The sequence below is a fragment of the Hoplias malabaricus genome, chromosome 15, assembly GCF_029633855.1.
Source record: "Hoplias malabaricus isolate fHopMal1 chromosome 15, fHopMal1.hap1, whole genome shotgun sequence".
NCBI classification, from domain to species: Eukaryota; Metazoa; Chordata; class Actinopteri; order Characiformes; family Erythrinidae; genus Hoplias; species Hoplias malabaricus.
Window position 1 is genome coordinate 29,064,996 of NC_089814.1, and position 17,964 is coordinate 29,082,959.

Here is a 17,964-nt window from a genome sequence, read left to right on the forward strand (position 1 = left end):
TTTCTCAAGTTTAGAAATAGGAATGCTCTCCCATTCATGTCTAAAACAGGCCCCTATCTGTTCAATCATCTTGGGCCTTCTTTGTCGCACCTTCCTCTTTATGACGTGCCAAAAGTTCTCTATGGGTGAAAGATCTGGACTGCAGGCTGGCCAATTCAGTACCTGGATCCTTCACCTACGTAGCCATGATGTTGTGATTGCTGCAGAATGTGGTCTGGCATCTTGTTGAAAAATGCAGGGTCTTCCCTGAAAGAGATGACGTCTAGATGGGAGCATATGTTGTTCTAGAACCTGAACATAGTTCTCTGCATTAATGGTGCCTTTCCAGACATGCAAGCTGCCCATGCCACAAGCACTCGTGCAACCCCATACCATCAGTGATGCAGGCTTCTGAATGGAGCGTTGATAACAACTTGGGTTATCCTTGTCCTCTCTGGTCCGGATGACATGGCGTCCCAGTGTTCCATATAGAATTTCAAATTGTGACTCATCTGACCACAGAACAGTCTTCCATTTTGCCACACTCCATTTTAAAAGACCCCTGGCCCAGTGCAAACATCTGAGCTTGTGGAGCTTGCTTAGAAATGGCTTCCTCTTTGCACTGTAGAGTTTCAGCTGGCGACGGCAGATGGCACGGTGGATTGTGTTCACTGACAATGCTTTCTGGAAGTATTCCTGAGACCATTCTGTTATTTCCTTGACAGTGGCATTCCTGTTTGAGGTGCAGTGACATTTAAGGGCCCGGAGATCACAAGCATCCAGTAGAGTTTTACAGGCTTGACCCTTACGCACAGCAATTGATGATTGATCAGCTTTTGATGATGTTATGCACGGTTGATGATGATAACTTACAAGTCTTTGCTAGTTTACGCTGGGTAACACTATTCTGGTATTGGTGCACTATCTTTCTGCGCAACAATGGTGGAATTGGTGATCCTCTTACCATCTTGGCTTCAGAGAGACACTGACACTCTGAGAAGCTCTTTTTATACCCAATCATGTTGTCAGTTGACCTAATTAGTGCTAATTGGTCTTACAGCTGTTTACCAAATTACTTGGTTGATAAATTGTTAAGGTGCTTGGTTTTAGAAATGTTCAAAAACTTAAATGTTATCTTGTTGCTTTCTGGTTAACACGTTGTTTTAATTTCGTCTCAACATGGTAGCTTTGTATGACCAGAAAATAATCATTTGTTATTATATGTTATTATTGTAAACAAAGACATTTATAGGAAGCACCAAAGCATCTCCAGACCTTCCAATGACAAGGGTATGCATTTTGGGCTTTCCTGTTTCTGAAATGTCAGAAAAACCTCTTCTGTCAATGGCTATATGGCTAATGGCAGTCCGGCTCTTTGCTCTTGTTTTAAAATATATGCTATATACGCAGAATGTGTCTATATAAGACAGAGTCAATTAACCTCATTTACAGAATGTGAAAAATTTAGTAAAAAGTCATGTAACAACAGAGCAACATTTTAAATCTATCCATATTTAATACCTTATTAGCTTAAAAGGATTAAGAGTGTGTATGTCCCAGCCTAGTGTACTATGAAGTCAACGAGATGGAGAGTTGAAGGGTTTTTTTTTTTTGAGAATACACTCCACTGAGCAGATGCTATTAAACTGAACAGCAGGCAGTCACAGATGACTGGGTCTAGATAGATATGCTATAAGTCTCCAATTGAAAAAGGAACATTAGAAAGAAACATATTGTCATCTCAACATCATTGGATGTAGCTGTAGCAATGAGTCAGGCAAAAAGGGTTTGAGTTTATTGGACCACCATCAAGCAATCTACCTTGTTTTTCAAGCCTCAAGTACAGGGTAGGGGAGACTATTTCCCAAGTAAACTTAAAATATAAAGGTTCTTGATGGTCCCTGGCTTGGACATACACCTAGCAAAATCATTGAAATGACAGGGAACCTTAACATTATTCAGTGTGTTTGAAAACCCAGAAAATACAGTGTAAAATGCACCATATGTCTAAAAATATGGTGAGAAGAGTTCACTAATGGTTTATTCTACTCAACTTTGTACACTTACTGGTATTTAAGCAGGTCTTACTGATATTTGAAAATTGCTTTGGGGATGCATGCTGGAACTGCCACACAGCTCCAGGATCTCTGTGTCCCAGTTTAATTTCCCACCTTGGGGGACTGTCCATCAGGAGTTTGTAGTGTTCTCCCAGTGTCTGCCTGGGTTTCTTCCCATAGGTCAAAAGCACATGTTGGCAGGTGGATTGTCTGTGTGAAGTTGCCCATGGGTCTGAGCGTGTGTGAGCGAATGGGTACATATTTGATGCTCTGTGATGTACTGGCTTGTATTTCTGCGATTACAGAAAATGAATCGCAAAGCGGAGAGCAGCTCAGTTTTTTCTGGAGCCTTGAACAGAAATATTGTGAAAGTTTTTGAGGTAAAATTTATCATAATGCATTCAGAAAATGATTCAAAGATTTGATTGCACATAATTCAAGCCAGGTCTTTGTCTTGGATGATTAGTTCTTGTTCACAAACACCACTTCATTCATTCATTCATTATCTGTAACCCTTATCCAGTTCAGGGTCGCAGTGGGTCCAGAGCCTACCTGGAATTATTGGGCGCAAGGCAGGAAAACACCCTGAAGGAGGCACAAGTCCTTTACAGGGCAACACACACACTCACTCACACAGTCACACTTATGGACACTTTTGAGTCGCCAATCCACCTACCATTGTGTGTTTTTGGACTGTGGGAAGAAACACGGGGAGAACACACCAAACCCTTCACAGACAGTCACCCAGAGCGGGACTCAAACTGACAACCTCCAGGTCCCTTGAGCTGTGTGACAGCAACACTACCTGCTGTGCCACCGTGCCACCCAACACCACTTCAGTTAATCCCAAATATAATGAATGGTGACCCATCACTCCATAAAACTTCTAACTGCTTGATGGCACAATGCTGGAAGTTTGATATACTGATCATATATGACCACCTAGTTATTTCTACACACCGCGACCCTGAAATGGAGAAGCGTAAAAGAAAATGATGATGATAAGTTGTTTCTACACTCACTGGGCCTCATTCATGGAACGCAAGCAGAACGCTTTTGTAAACCGTTTGTAAATCACTTTTTTCCCCATAAATATCCAGATTCATGAAAATGTTCCTAGTCTCAAAATGTTCGTAGGTATGAACTAAATTTACACATGCTCCTGAAACTGTGTAAAGTGTGCGTAATGTCCGAAGATGCTGAAAGCATCATCCTACATGACTGAACTTTAAATAAATGTTATTAAAAAATAATGAAAATGCACAAACTAAATAAATAAACCATAAATTTATTCATAATCAAACAAAACCAAAATAGTCCTCTTCCTAATACAGCCATAGTCAGAGCAACTTCCATTAGCTAAAAAGCAATTGTTTGCTAAATAATTTTGTTACTCGTGTAGAGACTGAAACCTAACTGAATACAAGCATAGTACTATAATAAGATGTCACCTTTGAAATAAGTAGTTTATGAAATATCTCCCTTCCTAGATATTCCACGACTCCACTCATACAATTGAGTAATACTATTGAAATTTGGAAGTGTGTAGGTGTCTCAGTACTTTGGTCCATACTCTGCAGTTTAGGAACACATAAATTAAAAGGTTTAATAGAGGTTTTTTAGAGCATTCCTCCAAAAATCTTTTTTTTTTCTAGCCTTTTTAAAGAGTGCAACATTAACTAAGAGAAATCAGCAGTAAATCAACATAGTAGAGAAATGAAGTGCTGAGATTTTAGCCATTCAGCGTAATATGCTCAGTGTTGGGCAAGAATATATGAAAATGAGTGAAAAATATATAGCATAAAGAAGCAAGAAATGTGGGTATTAGCAGGAAACATCTTCAGCTCCTGACCTCTTGTGCCCTTCCACTGCGGGGGCGATTAGCACTTTAATTAGACAAATATCTGTGCACCGAAAAGGGTCTTCAACTCTGCAGAAATTCTTTGCCTCACTTCATCTCCAGAGCAGACATGTCCAAAATTACAGTTAATCAAAAATTACGTATGGGATGAATCATAACCATAAATAGCCCTGTAGCAAGTAGAGACCAGTTTGGCTAATGACATGCATTAATTCCTTAGATGTAATATATCATGTGCATTTCTGTGCCATTAATCATCACTCAAGTCTCTTAGTTTGAGTCGCAGTATTTTGGAACTGTTAAATCTCTTTGCCAGTTGTTCAAAATGAAAGGATACCAATTGAGCTTATTCACTGTTGTGGTTCTCTATTTGCTTAGTGAATAAATGCTTGACTCTGGATGTTTGATTTGATTTAAGTCAGTATTATAAGATATGGATACCTGATTAAATCTAAAACACGTATTTACTATCATACATTAATAATAGTTTTTCTTTAAATAACGTTATAAATAAGTAAATAAGTAAATAAGTGGTACTTTGAAACATCGCCCACATTTTAGAAATTCAGTGGCTGTAGATTTTGTTCCATGTACATTTTTCCATTTGAATATCACTGTGTCAATGTGTTAAACATTTAAAGTAGTCAGAATGTTGCATAAATTCTGTATAAAAGTAATAAATTATCTACAAAATTAAATCTGAAATGGGTGAGTTTGTAGAAGATTTTACAAAAATCCAGCTGAAAAATCCCACATTTCAGCCCTTCTCCCAAAGCTACTGGACGGCACAACTTGATAATTGACACAGAGGGGTACACATCTTGACATAAAACACTATCCACCTACCTTATGTCTCATTCACATGTAAGAATGTTCACTCTGGCTTTTTGTTGGAAGCCTTCTCTACCTCCATTCTTCTTGTCTTTGTTTAGCAGTGCCCCACACGTGTCCATCCACTCCTGTATTGAGTGATATGATTTGACAGGGTTTTTACAGTCCTGTAGTCTATATTGAAAATGACTGTTCTTAACTCTCATCAGATCATTTGATTTACTGATTGTTATCAGTATTTAAAGAGCATTTCAAAAACAGTTGTTCTTCAGAACACTTTGCTTGTGTTAGGTATTCACTTCCTGCAAGCCTCTTTGTAGCTATTTGCTATGAAAAATGAACCAGATTTTACTATACCAGATAAAATAGACACTTTAGACACTTTGTAAAATGTTGTGGCTTTTTGTTGAGCTGCTAGCGAGGAATGGGAGTGAAAGGTGTAAACATAGCAGAGGAAATCATACTACATTAGAACAATTTTAGGGAGGCACTGTGGTGCAGCAGGTAGTGTCGCAGTCACACAGCTACAGGGATCTGAAAGTTGTGGTTTCAAGTCCTGGTCAAGGTGACTGTCTGTGAGGAGTTTAGTGTGTTCTCCCTATATCCAGGTGGGTTTCCTCCAGATGCTCCAGTTTCCTCCCACAGTCCAAAAACACACATTGGTAGGTGGATTGGCAACTGAAAAGTGTCCTTGTGTGTGAGTGAATGTGTGAGTGTGTGTGTGTTACCCTGTGAAGTATTGGCGCCCCCTCCAGGGTGTATTCCCACCTTGCTTCCAATGATTCCAGGTAGGCTCTGGACCCACTGCGACCCTGAACTGGATAAGCGGTTACAGATAATGAATGAATGAATGAATGAATGAACGAATGAATAGAACAGCTTTCTTGGAACCTAAAAATGTGGCCAACCGCTCTAACAAACATACATATATTTGCTGTGTCCCATATTATATAATAGTCTCCTAATATTTAATGATGAGTGACAATGACTGGCTGTCAGCAGCGCACAATAAAATGGTCTTTTCGATAGATCCCATAGGCAAAGTGCACAAGTAATTATGTCTGCAGTATACTAGCTGTCTTTGTTCAGTAAGCTGCAATAAGCACATAATGTTTTTTTCAGTTAAGGACTATTTTCTCTTACTCATTTCATTTAGTTGCCCAGTGACTTGGATAACTGATAGCTTTGTAGCAGTTGGTCAGGAGTGTAGCATTACAAAGGGAGAGGTACTGCTGCTCCTGGCTGTGGCAGTATTTTAGGCCCTGTCATTATTCCCCTGGTCAAGACAAAGTACAAGTTAAGGCATGCCTAAGAATATCAGCTTAAAAGCTCTAAACTACATAAAGCTGGAAATTAGTTTCTATGCAGTTGGAGGCACGTATATTGGGCTCACTATTCTATATTTAGTATATTGTACGTTTTAGTCTAGCAGTATATACTAAATATTGGCTGTATGTATATATGTGTGTATATACCCACACACGTTCACCCATATACAGTAATATCTTGACTTCCAATTTGAATTTGTTCTGTGACCGAACTCATAACTCAGTTTGCTTTTATATCAAGTTAAATTTCTCCGATAAAATGAATTGAAATGCCATTAATGTGTTCCAGACCCCCAGAAAACACACCAGTTTTTTATGATTTTAAATAAGAAAAATGTACTTTATAAAAAACATATAATGTGTAAATAAATAATAGATAATAGAACCAGTTTATTACTTAACATTCTCTTTTATTAAGTGTATTTACCTTGAAGATCAGACAAAGGACACCTGCTGGCAGAGGTGGAGGAGGTTGGGGGACTTTTTTCGTGTTCTATCACTTAACTTACCCACTACTCCCTTAATGCTACAATGCTACAAAAAAAAAAAAAAAAAAAAATGGTTGCATTGCAAAATAACCAAATAAACTGGTTATTTTGGCTTGCATCATAAAGAAAAAAAACAAGCGAGCAATGGCTCGTATCAGAAAATTCATAGGTTGATTCACTCGTAAGTCAAGGTTTCACTATATATATATATATATATATATATATATATATATATATATATATATATATGTGTGTGTGTGTGTGTGTGGGTGGGTACAAACTGATAATTGATATCACCACTGCAACCATGCCATGTGGCATAAGTTGCTATGGCGACATAAGCAAAACATTTGAGTTAGATCAAATTAAACTATCTGGCTAAACAGGGTTTGAACAGATGTCCAACCTCATGGTTAATGTAGCCCACAAAGACTAACTGGCAATGTTTGAAGAGTAACAAATTAAATGTTGCAGAGAACATACCAATGCTATTCTCGATACAAGACTCTTACTATAATGCCACGTCTATTATACCTATTTTAATGAGATCCATTTTGTGAATCCACCATTTTATCTGTTCTGTCCTACTTTGGCGCTCATGTAGACATAATATCGGACAAATAACCATGCACCCTGCTCTCATTCGTTTGTTAACGGTTGAGTGCAACAGACCTCTCCTTTATCTCAGCCAAAAATCATGCACGTCTATCCTTTCAACATTGCTCCTTGGTGGTGATGGGACACACATCTGCTATTAAGATAGCCAGATGGCAGGAGAATGGAAGATTTGACTTGGCCCATGGCTCTGTAATCACAGAAATCCTTAACTGTGCTCTTAAGATGCTCTTTGTTCCTCACAATTCCTCCTGAGTATTAAAAAGCTTTCTCTACTGACTGCTGGAAAGAACAAAGCCTAAACTGTCTGACATATGCTTTCACTTTATGGCCTTTCACAAGTGGGTCTCACAAGATGGGTACATTTCCTCGGGCTGGGCAATTATATATACTGCTTAGTAACAAGTAGTTCATACAACATTTTTGCCATTTTTGCTATGTATTGTGAACAATTATTTTTTTTGTCTGTTCTTTGTGTACATTGTTCACAAATGTCATCAGGGTTGTATACTTTTCCACATCTATCCATTACATGCTGTTGGGTTACTAGAATCTACAGTATATTTGGTACAACTTTAGCCTTTCTGTTTGAAGTAAACCACCACCGAACCAATTCCCTGTATAGCAAATTTTGAAAAGACTGGTACTTAAACTATTAAAAGAAATTGATGCAAAATCTTATCTAGCTGCCTCCAGTTTGATACAGTTTCATTCAGTTTAATGACCAAAGGGTAACCAGGGTGCAACCAATTAACCATTTACAGCAATTTTACATACTACACCTCAAACTAATTTGAATAAATCTTAGTTTTATTTTTAAATTCACATGAGTATTCATCACTAATTTTGACTTTTGATGGAGCTGTAAGCTTGGTTTATAATCGTGTTAGTTACAGCTATTTAACGCAACTGCTTTATTATACATCACCTTGACAACTTTTGCTTCTGTCTTTTGCAGCAATATGCAGCATCTGAGAAGAAAGCCAACCAACGTAAGTGGAGTTACAATAAATGAGTGATTTGATTTTCAATGTCATTTCCTTGCTAAAGGTTGCTAAACACCTTTCAAAGCAGGTTTATTACTATTTTCATCCTATATGTTATTTTTCCACTTGTGATTTGACTATGATGACTTTGACTTATAATTAAAAATATACCAGTTCCTCCAATGCTCTACATTTCTAAAGCTTTACACTTTTAGAATCTGCTAGTTTGTTTCTTTACTGTTAAATTGTAGTGTAACAATGGAACAGATTTTGAAAATGTCTCATGGTGCACGTGTAAGATTTTAAGCACATGGTTGTTCATGTCAAGCTTCTATTTGTACTCTGAGCATTATGAATTCCTTGCGACTGACAACAGCTACATATTGCAGTTGCTAACGCAGCTTGTTTTGACACAGTGCAGCCTAAAAATACTGCAGCATATGGCTGAGGCGTTTGTGTAGGCTTAGCTTGTGTCGAAAGATGCTCAGTGTTGGTTTGCTAATTTAGCAAGTGTCTACAGTGTGTAAGAAATGATTGTCAAAAAGCTGACAAAAAGACTTCATATCATAGGCCTATCATGGGCTAGCAGGTGTTAGTGTGTCATAATCATTATGGTGCTGAGTGGAGGTTTGCTCTAGAAAGCTCTGTTCTCCTATATGCGTTTAGAGTTAGGAATGCATTAGCTTTTGCAGAGACTGTGCAACACAGTGCATATATTGTGTCAGCAGGTCTATTGGTTTCAGAGGCACTAGCCCTGCCATCTACACTGCAGATAATGCTGTGGATAGAGTAATAATATATAATAATCTATAGAGGAGAAAGAATGTAATCTATTTTGTTTTTGATTAGACTGTGCTGGTAAGTTTGTGATTATGCAACTTAGTTCATATTCATTTTTCTAAGTAACATTGCCATTTTTGAATTGCTAGATTTCTCTTTCATCTCTCAAAAAGTGTATCCAGAAGTTGGATATGTAAGCTTAGGAATATGTAAGCATCTATATGTAAGCTTAGGAAACTCAGCAAATAAGGCACAGCTGCAAACTGTCTGAAAGAGGCCATATAGCCAAGATCAGCAGTTGGAAGTGGAGCTTGGGTTCAAGTTTGTCACCTGTCCTATTATTTGTTTCATTGCATAAGTGCAAAATTGGTCCCAAAAGCATCAACAAGCCAGTCAATTTGAAAAAGCAAGTTCTGAGCCACTGCGAGTTTGACTCAGTTCACAAGAAGTAGTGGCAGCATCTTGTGTACCTTGCACATCAGCTCCAAATCAGAACAGCCAAAAAGTAGTGTCTGTGCACGTGAATTCACACATGGCAAATAGCTATGACTGAGTGGAAGGGCCAAGTGGCCAACTGGCTATTCCCACACTCTCAGCAAACAATGATTGAAGAAATGAAAACTGAGGAGTTCTGAAAAGCTCCACCTATATGAAGGGAAAAGCTCTACAGGAAGACAAATATAATTCTTGCAGCAGTACTTTTTTTGTTAGATGTTATATTAAAATGTGTGTTGGCACATATATTTACATATATTTAATAATTAGTTTAGCTCAAAGTAAACATTGTTATATTTCTTAAGAATTTTTGTATTGTGCTGTGTCAAATTAAAATAACTATTTCTTAATTACTTGTTTGAATGACCTTTTTGCTATGTTTATACATTTTATTTGTTGTCTTTTAAGTTGTCTGTCCTCACTGCAGGTTTGTTCTGGAGAGGTTTGTCAAAGCTTTTTCTTTGCTTGATGCACATATTAGAATAACTCTGTCTGGGAAAGAGTTGTGTTCTTATGATATTCTTCTATGTGTACAGTCCCATCATTTAGATATTACACTGCTTAAATTTAACCAAGATGATTTTTTTGGCTGTGTAACTTTGGTGATGTTATGTGACTTGTTTAAATTCTCAGCGGTCTGCAGATACTCTCTGTAGTGTTGATTTCATTTCCTTCAGTCCCTGAGCTTTTCATTGTGTAAAAACAAAGCGCTCAGTTTCGACCGCCAGTCAAATATAGTGGAGCTAAAGGCTAAACTGCCCTAGGAAAGGGAAATTACTTTCCCGAAGCTGGAAAAGGGAGCGTTTTCTTTCTTCAGGGGTATAGAAGAGAGGGTGTTTTCCTGAATATGCCCTGAAATATTTAAATGGTCTTCTAATTCCTCTCATGGGGCTAATTATTCACTGTCTGTGCATAGCTTTACAACCATCACAAAGCAAGCAGCTGTAATCCCCCTCCTCCTTTTCATTTTCAGATGAGAATCGTAGCATTTCTCTCTCTCTCTGTGTGTGTGTGTGTGTGTGTGTGTTTGCATGCCTGTGCATGTCACCCCGTAGCGAAATGCTAGCTCTGTCTCTCTCTTGCACAGAGGGGCCTTTTTGCTGTCATGTCTATGCCTCACGCATCTAGATGCTGGCATTAATCAGTGTCCCACCTCCACTCCATCCCTCTACCACCTCCTTTTTTTCACAAATTGTTGCTTCCCCACAGGAAGATGCTCATCATGCCAACCTAAATGGCACCACGGCAAAACATGGCAAAGCCAGCACATCATAAATAAAAGCCTTGTGCAAGCGGCACACAACATGTCGCCTTAAAGGTCAGCCGAAAGAACTAAAACAGAGAAAAGCCAGATCATGGAAGCTTTCCTTTGTAGTCCAACACAAAGCACAATTAAATCTTTGCCATTCATCTGTCGAAATGTTGTGATTAATTTGGCCCTTGGTTCATATAAGTTTAATAAGGGGCTTCGTTACCATCGCAAATGAAACAATAGCATGAGGCAAACCCAGTTAAGCAGTCCCGCGGTTCATTTAGGCAGTAATTGGGAGGGAGTTAGATAGGCCACAGCTGCCAGTAGAGTTTCGTAACAAGCTCTAAGTGACTGAGCCAGGGGGCAGAGGAGAAAGTAAGAAGACTACAGAAGACAAGATTACCTTGAGAGATAAAGAAGTATATATGAAATCACTGCTGTGTCTGATCCACTTGTACCTGCACAACATGTATATATTAAAGCTTAATAATAAGAGCTTGGTGAAATTTCACAAAATTTTTTGGTGCATTTCTGCTAGAAAAAAGTTTGAAGTCACTTCTCCTATTGATAATTGCTTTCAACAGTAAGGTTTACAGTGTAGATTGAAATGTAATAATGAAATAGCTGTGCAGTATCAACATAATAAGTGAAAACAGACCACAATTTTCCACAGGCTGTTTAAAATCTATAGAATATTTAATTTATAATGAATTCATTTTTTATACAGTGATCAACAATATGTAACCAATATGATGACCTCCTTTTTCTGCACTCACTGTCCATGTCACGCCTTCATCCTGTCAGTCTGTTGTCCCGGCCATGTGCTTTATTTGCACATGGCTCTGTTTTGTTTATGTTCAAGTCTCCGCCTTTGTTCCGCCTCCTCGTCCGTGTCATGTGTTAACCCGTCCTCCTTGTTATCTGTCCAGGTGTGTCTCGTTTGTGTCTGTATTTAAGCCCTCTTGTTTCACGTCATGGTTGTCGTACATTTCTCCTTTCTCATTTCTCATGTCTCATGTCTAGTCGGTCGTGTTTTCGAGTCTGTCCGTTTGTCTCCAGTTTCTCCGTGTTTGTTTTCTTAGTCGTTGTTTCGTGTCGTAGTTTCTTTTCCTCTCTCGTTCCTTCGTTTACTCTTTAGTCTGTCAGTCCGGTTTACCCTGTTTAGTTTCCCTTGTTTAATTTAGCCTGCCTTGTTTCCCTGTATGTTTTCGTGCTTTGTTTGGTTACCTCCCTTTATTAAAGAACTGTGTTTTAGCGAGTGCGTCCGCCCTCCTTCTATCCGCCCCTCGTTCCTGACAGAATGTACGACCACCAGGACGCAGCTAGCACAGGCAGTTACTCTCGGAGACTAGGAGAAGTCCAAGCGTCCATAATTCGTGCAATGGTAGCCTCTAGGACTTCAGAGGAGCCGAATTATGGACAGAAGGACTGCTACAGCGGGAGTTGCCGGCTCCAGCTCCTGCCTGGTGCTATTCCGATTCCTAAACCTGAGGAGTCGACTCGTGAATCGAGTAGTTGCGCCAGCGGGAGTCGAAGGAGCCGGCGGAAGAAGCGTGCTGGAGTTCCCCCCTCGCTGGAGGATTACCCCCTCAGGTCCGGGGAAATTTTTGGGGGGGCGTTAAGGGTAGGGGCTGTTAGCCTCACCTCCGTACCTCTGAGGTCTGAGGCTAACAGGGGCGCACCTCGAGGTGATCTAATGGGTGCGCCTGTGAAACCCCCTAAACCCTTTACAGCTCCAGCGCGAGCCCGGCGAGCAGCACAAACCCCTGTCCTCGAGAGCGCGGCGCGCGCCTCTCCTGTCTTCGTGAGCGCGACGCGCGCCTCTCCTGTCTTCAAGGACGACGTCGCTGCAGGTTCCCCTGCCTCCGTGGACGACGTCGCTGCAGGTTCCCCTGCCTCCGTGGACGACGTCGCTGCAGGTTCCCCTGCCTCCGTGGACGTCGTCGCAGGGGCTCCAGTGTCCGTGATGGCTGCACCCGCCGCTCCAGTGTCCGTGATGGCGGCACCCGCCGCTCCAGTGTCCGTGATGGCGGCACCCGCCGCTCCAGTGTCCGTGATGGCGGCACCCGCCGCTCCAGTGTCCGTGATGGCGGCACCCGCCGCTCCAGTGTCCGTGATGGCGGCACCCGCCGCTCCAGTGTCCGTGATGGCGGCACCCGCCGCTCCAGTCTCCGTGATGGCGGCACCCGCCGCTCCAGTCTCCGTGATGGCGGCACCGCCCGCCGCTCCTGTGTCCGCGGCGGCGCCCGCCGCTCCTGTGTCCGTGATGGCGGCGGCGCCCGCCGCTCCTGTGTCCGAGACGGCGGCGGCGCCCGCCGCTCCTGTGTCCGAGACGGCGGCGGCGCCCGCCGCTCCTGTGTCCGAGACGGAGGCGGCGCCCGCCGCTCCTGTGTCCGAGACGGCGGCGGCGCCCGCCGCTCCTGTGTCCGAGACGGCGGCGGCGCCCGCCGCTCCTGTGTCCGAGACGGCGGCGGCGCCCGCCGCTCCTGTGTCCGAGACGGCGGCGGCGCCCGCCGCTCCTGTGTCCGAGACGGCGGCGGCGCCCGCCGCTCCTGTGTCCGAGACGGCGGCGGCGCCCGCCGCTCCTGTGTCCGAGACGGCGGCGGCGCCCGCCGCTCCTGTGTCCGAGACGGCGGCGGCGCCCGCCGCTCCTGTGTCCGAGACGGCGGCGGCGCCCGCCGCTCCTGTGTCCGAGACGGCGGCGGCGCCCGCCGCTCCTGTGTCCGAGACGGCGGCGGCGCCCGCCGCTCCTGTGTCCGAGACTGCGGCGGCGCCCGCCGCTCCTGTGTCCGTGACGGCGGCGGCGCCCGCCGCTCCTGTGTCCGAGACTGCGGCGGCGCCCGCCGCTCCTGTGTCCGTGACTGCGGCGGCGCCCGCCGCTACTGTGTCCGTGGCTACGGCCTCTCCTGTCCCCGTGACTGTGGCTACGGCCTCTCCTGTCCCCGTGACTGTGGCTACGGCCTCTCCTGTCCATGTCCGTAGGTCGGCCCGAAGGACTTCAGGGCCGATCCCCAGAACTGTGCCCAGGCTGGTTCCTCAGACTGCCACACAGACATTAGCCAGTCCTGGGCACCGCCCTGTTATATTGGTTCCCTTGTCTGTCCCTGTCTTGGTTCCTGTCTCTGTCCTTATCCCTGTACCCGTGTCTGCCTTTGTGTCTGTCCCGGTCCCGGTCACTGTGTTGGTGTCAGTCCCTGTAAATGTTCTTGTACCTGTTCCCCTACCTAGTCCAGTCCAGTTTCCTGTTAGTCCTGTCCAGGCCCCATTTCAACCCTATGTCCCGTCTCCTGTCCAGTCCTTGTTTCAACCCCCTGTCCAGTCTCAAGTCTCGTCTCCTCTCCAGTCACCGTTTCAACCATCGGTCCTGTCTCAAGTCCCGTCTCCTGTCAAGTCCCCTGTTAGTCCTGTTCAGTCCTCGTTTCAACCCTCAGTCTCGTCACATGTCCAGTCCCCTGTTAGTCCTGTCCAGCCTCCCTTTCAACTCTCTGTTCAGTCTCAAGTCCCGTCTCCTGTTCAGTCCCCGTTCCAACCCTCTGTCCTGTCTCATGTCCAGTCCCCAGTTGATCATGTCCAGTCTCCGTATCAGTCTAGTGTCATGTCACCTGTCCTGTCTTCTGTCCAGTCTAATGTTCCTATCCTGTCCAGTGTCTTGTCACCAGTCTCTGCTCCCGTTCAGTCTCAGCACTCAGTCCTGTCTCCAGTCCAGTCTCCCGTCAATTCCCATGTGTCCACTCCTGTCCTGTCCAGTCCGTTCTCGTCTCTTGTGGCTCCCCTTTGTCAGTCTCCTGTCATGTCCCATGTCCCGTCTCGTATATTCGGTCCTGTCGTGTCCCCAGCTCCTGTGTCGGTTCCCGTCCTGTCCTGAGTCCTGTCACCTGTTGGTTTGTTGTCCTGTCATGTTTTTCGTGCCCTCTCCTGCGCCAGCTCCTGGGGGGTTTAGGAGTACGCGCCCGGGAGTTGCGCGTTCTTGGGGGGGGCATCTGTCACGCCTTCGTCCTGTCAGTCTGTTGTCCCGGCCATGTGCTTTATTTGCACATGGCTCTGTTTTGTTTATGTTCAAGTCTCCGCCTTTGTTCCGCCTCCTCGTCCGTGTCATGTGTTAACCCGTCCTCCTTGTTATCTGTCCAGGTGTGTCTCGTTTGTGTCTGTATTTAAGCCCTCTTGTTTCACGTCATGGTTGTCGTACATTTCTCATTTCTCATTTCTCATGTCTAGTCGGTCGTGTTTTCGAGTCTGTCCGTTTGTCTCCAGTTTCTCCGTGTTTGTTTTCTTAGTCGTTGTTTCGTGTCGTAGTTTCTTTTCCTCTCTCGTTCCTTCGTTTACTCTTTAGTCTGTCAGTCCGGTTTACCCTGTTTAGTTTCCCTTGTTTAATTTAGCCTGCCTTGTTTCCCTGTATGTTTTCGTGCTTTGTTTGGTTACCTCCCTTTATTAAAGAACTGTGTTTTAGCGAGTGCGTCCGCCCTCCTTCTATCCGCCCCTCGTTCCTGACAGTCCATTTTCTCTTCTCCACTGATCATATAAGCGCACTTAGTAGTTAAACAATTATCATAGATTGTAGTCCATTTTTTGATCTGTATTATTTGTTGGCCCATTTCACCCTGTTCTTCAATGGTCTTCAAAGGAGTTTTTTAAAACCCTGTGTCCACCCACTATCCACTCTATTAGACATACCTACCTCATTGGTCCACTTTCTAGATGTAAAGTCAGGCACAGTAGCTCGTCTGTTGATGCACGGTTTGTGTTAGTCATCCTCAATGTCAGAAGACGCTGCCCAAAAGATGCGGCCCACATGATGTTAGCTGGATATTTTTGGTTGTTGGACAATTCTCAGTCCAGCAATGACACTGAGGTGTTTAAAAACTCCAATACCATTGCTGTGTCTGACCCAGTTGTACCTGCACAACACACACTAACACACTACCACCATGTTAGGATAACAGCAGAACTGTGAATGATCTACAACTCAAATCATATCTCTTCTGTAGGGGTCCTTACAATTTGAAGAATAGGTTGAGGGCAAAAACATGTGGAGAGGCAGATGAACTACAGTCTGTAATTGTAGATGTATAACATGCTCTGGTGTTGTCAGTGGAGTAGAGAGAATGGATAGTGATTGTAGAAAGAAAGAGGAGGTCATAAACCTCTGGATGTTTGGTGTATGTAGCTGCGCAAAACAGACTTACATCTGTAAATAATGCAGAGTGCAAGTAAGAAATTACAGATTCTTGTCTTAAAGACATAGCAGTCAAAGTAGGCTTAGTCTTGCTTAAGGCTAAGAGATTTTAGAGAGCAGTGCTGTTACTTCATCTCCAAGAACAACAAGAGGAATGATGAAATAGCTGTGCAGTATCAAAGTAATAAGTGAAAATTTTAGAATGAGCTTAACAGCTAGAAAGTCATCAGATTTTCACAAAGGACAAATTATTACAATTCTTGTTATATTGCTTTATTAACATATGGGCAAATGACAAATTTTTCCATCTGTGTCACACTTCTTAAACACAAACAAGAAAACCTGTATCCCTGGGGGTATATCTTCTTAGAATTTTTTTGCACTTTTTTTCAGTATCAAAGGCAAAGTGGCAAAGTGTTGGAAAACTTACCAAAACTTGGCAAAAGTTGATGATAAGCCTGTGTAAAGAATGCCATACAAGTAAAAGCGTTGAGTTCATATCTTTGAGTGTTCAAATATTTCAGCCAACTGCTACATAGGTCAGACTCTAAGCCTGATTACACAAAACATTTGTAGCAACTCTAATTTGAATTCTTTTTAATCAGAATGCTCAAAAACAAAAGGTTAAAAACCACTGTGATTAGATAAAACTTGCACATTTGCAGATTTGCAGATTTTTACAGGATCAGTTTTGCAAACCCCAGTGGCAATAATGATTAACTGATTATCAGATTAACAGTCCTGAAAGTTAAGTTCAGGTAATTCATATTGCTGATAAATACTACAAACTGCATAGGTGATTCTAAAGAGAACCCTTAAGAAGTGGAGTTTTCCTTCAAGGAGGAAGCCCTTGCCTGAACTGAAGGCTATCATCAGACATTGTCAGCAATGTCACTTATAAGTCACTATCATCCCACTCAACCATAAATCCCCAGAGATGTATAATTTCATTATGCCAAGGCCCAATAAAGTGTGCACCATGTACAGTCCATAAAATATACCACCTGAAATCAGTGAGCCATCAGAAAGTTAATCAAAATGTTAAATTACGACTGCCGAGAGGGACCTCCACCTGCCTCAAGGGGGTTGTTAGAACAATTGTAACACTCACAAGTCTCCTTCGCAAAGCAGCAATTTACATTCATAGCATTAAATGTTCATCAAGGAAAAATGACTTTTGGAAAGTGGTACTGTGAGAGAGTTCACATTATCCCAGCACCTTTAACATTTCTTAAAGGTATAATATTTTTTAAATGTGCTTGCCTTTGTGTGTCCTGGGAGGATACTTTTGAAATGGGGTCATTTATATATGCTGTCCAAGTTGTCCACATTGCTCGATGTGCAGTAAGGTGCAAAAGACAGAGGCCAGTCTATTAATTAAAGGTGTTGATGGTATTATGTCAAGGAAAGAAGTCATAAACCAAATATCTGGAGCAGAGGGTACGTTTTGTCCCACAGTGTGATAATATGTTAATTTTTTTATCCTTGGGTTGCAGTCACATGGTGTTTTTGGGCATGGTACTGATTCTCTGGTTTCATAGGACAGCACTAATGTAAACAGATGGGAAAAGTGGATGTATGTATCTCATACCCAACTCCTTTCAATATGCTGGAGAGAGCTTCAAAACACTTAGAAGCACAACAACCTACTGCCTCTAAAGGTTAGGGTGGTAAAAGGGCCTACCGTCTTGCATGATGAGGAGAAAAAGACCTTTATTCTTATATCTGTTATGTGGTGCTATTTGAGATGTAGACCAAATTCTTTACTGACTAATACAGAAGAACAGAGCTCTGTTTACAAACATGACGCAGATAAATCTTAATGTCCTAAAGAGGAAATGTGTGTTATAAGAAACAATAAACCATCACATTTTATGTGAGCTGTGTGTTTGATTAGAGTAGGAACCCAATATGTCAGCTAATATACACAGTGATGTCACCTGCAACCCATGGATTTTCCTCTTCCTTTGTCTGGCAATCACTGTAGTCCTTACATTACAACAGACTCAAAAATTTGGGACTGAATCATTTTTACCACTGTGTTAGATCATCTTTCCTTTTAAATACACTGCTTCATCCTTTGGGAATTATGGATGACAAAATTTTTATATGTTGCAAG

General features: G+C 42.6%; 1 protein-coding gene across 1 annotated transcript in view; it reads left to right on the forward strand.

Annotated features, from left to right (window-relative positions):
- The window catches only part of fstl4 (follistatin-like 4), a 285,490-nt gene that overhangs the window by 15,778 nt on the left and 251,748 nt on the right, over positions 1–17,964 (forward strand). The window contains exon 3 of the mRNA XM_066646169.1: positions 8,118–8,151. Coding sequence (XP_066502266.1) covers positions 8,118–8,151 — 34 coding nt within the window. The remainder of the gene's footprint in view (positions 1–8,117; positions 8,152–17,964) is intronic.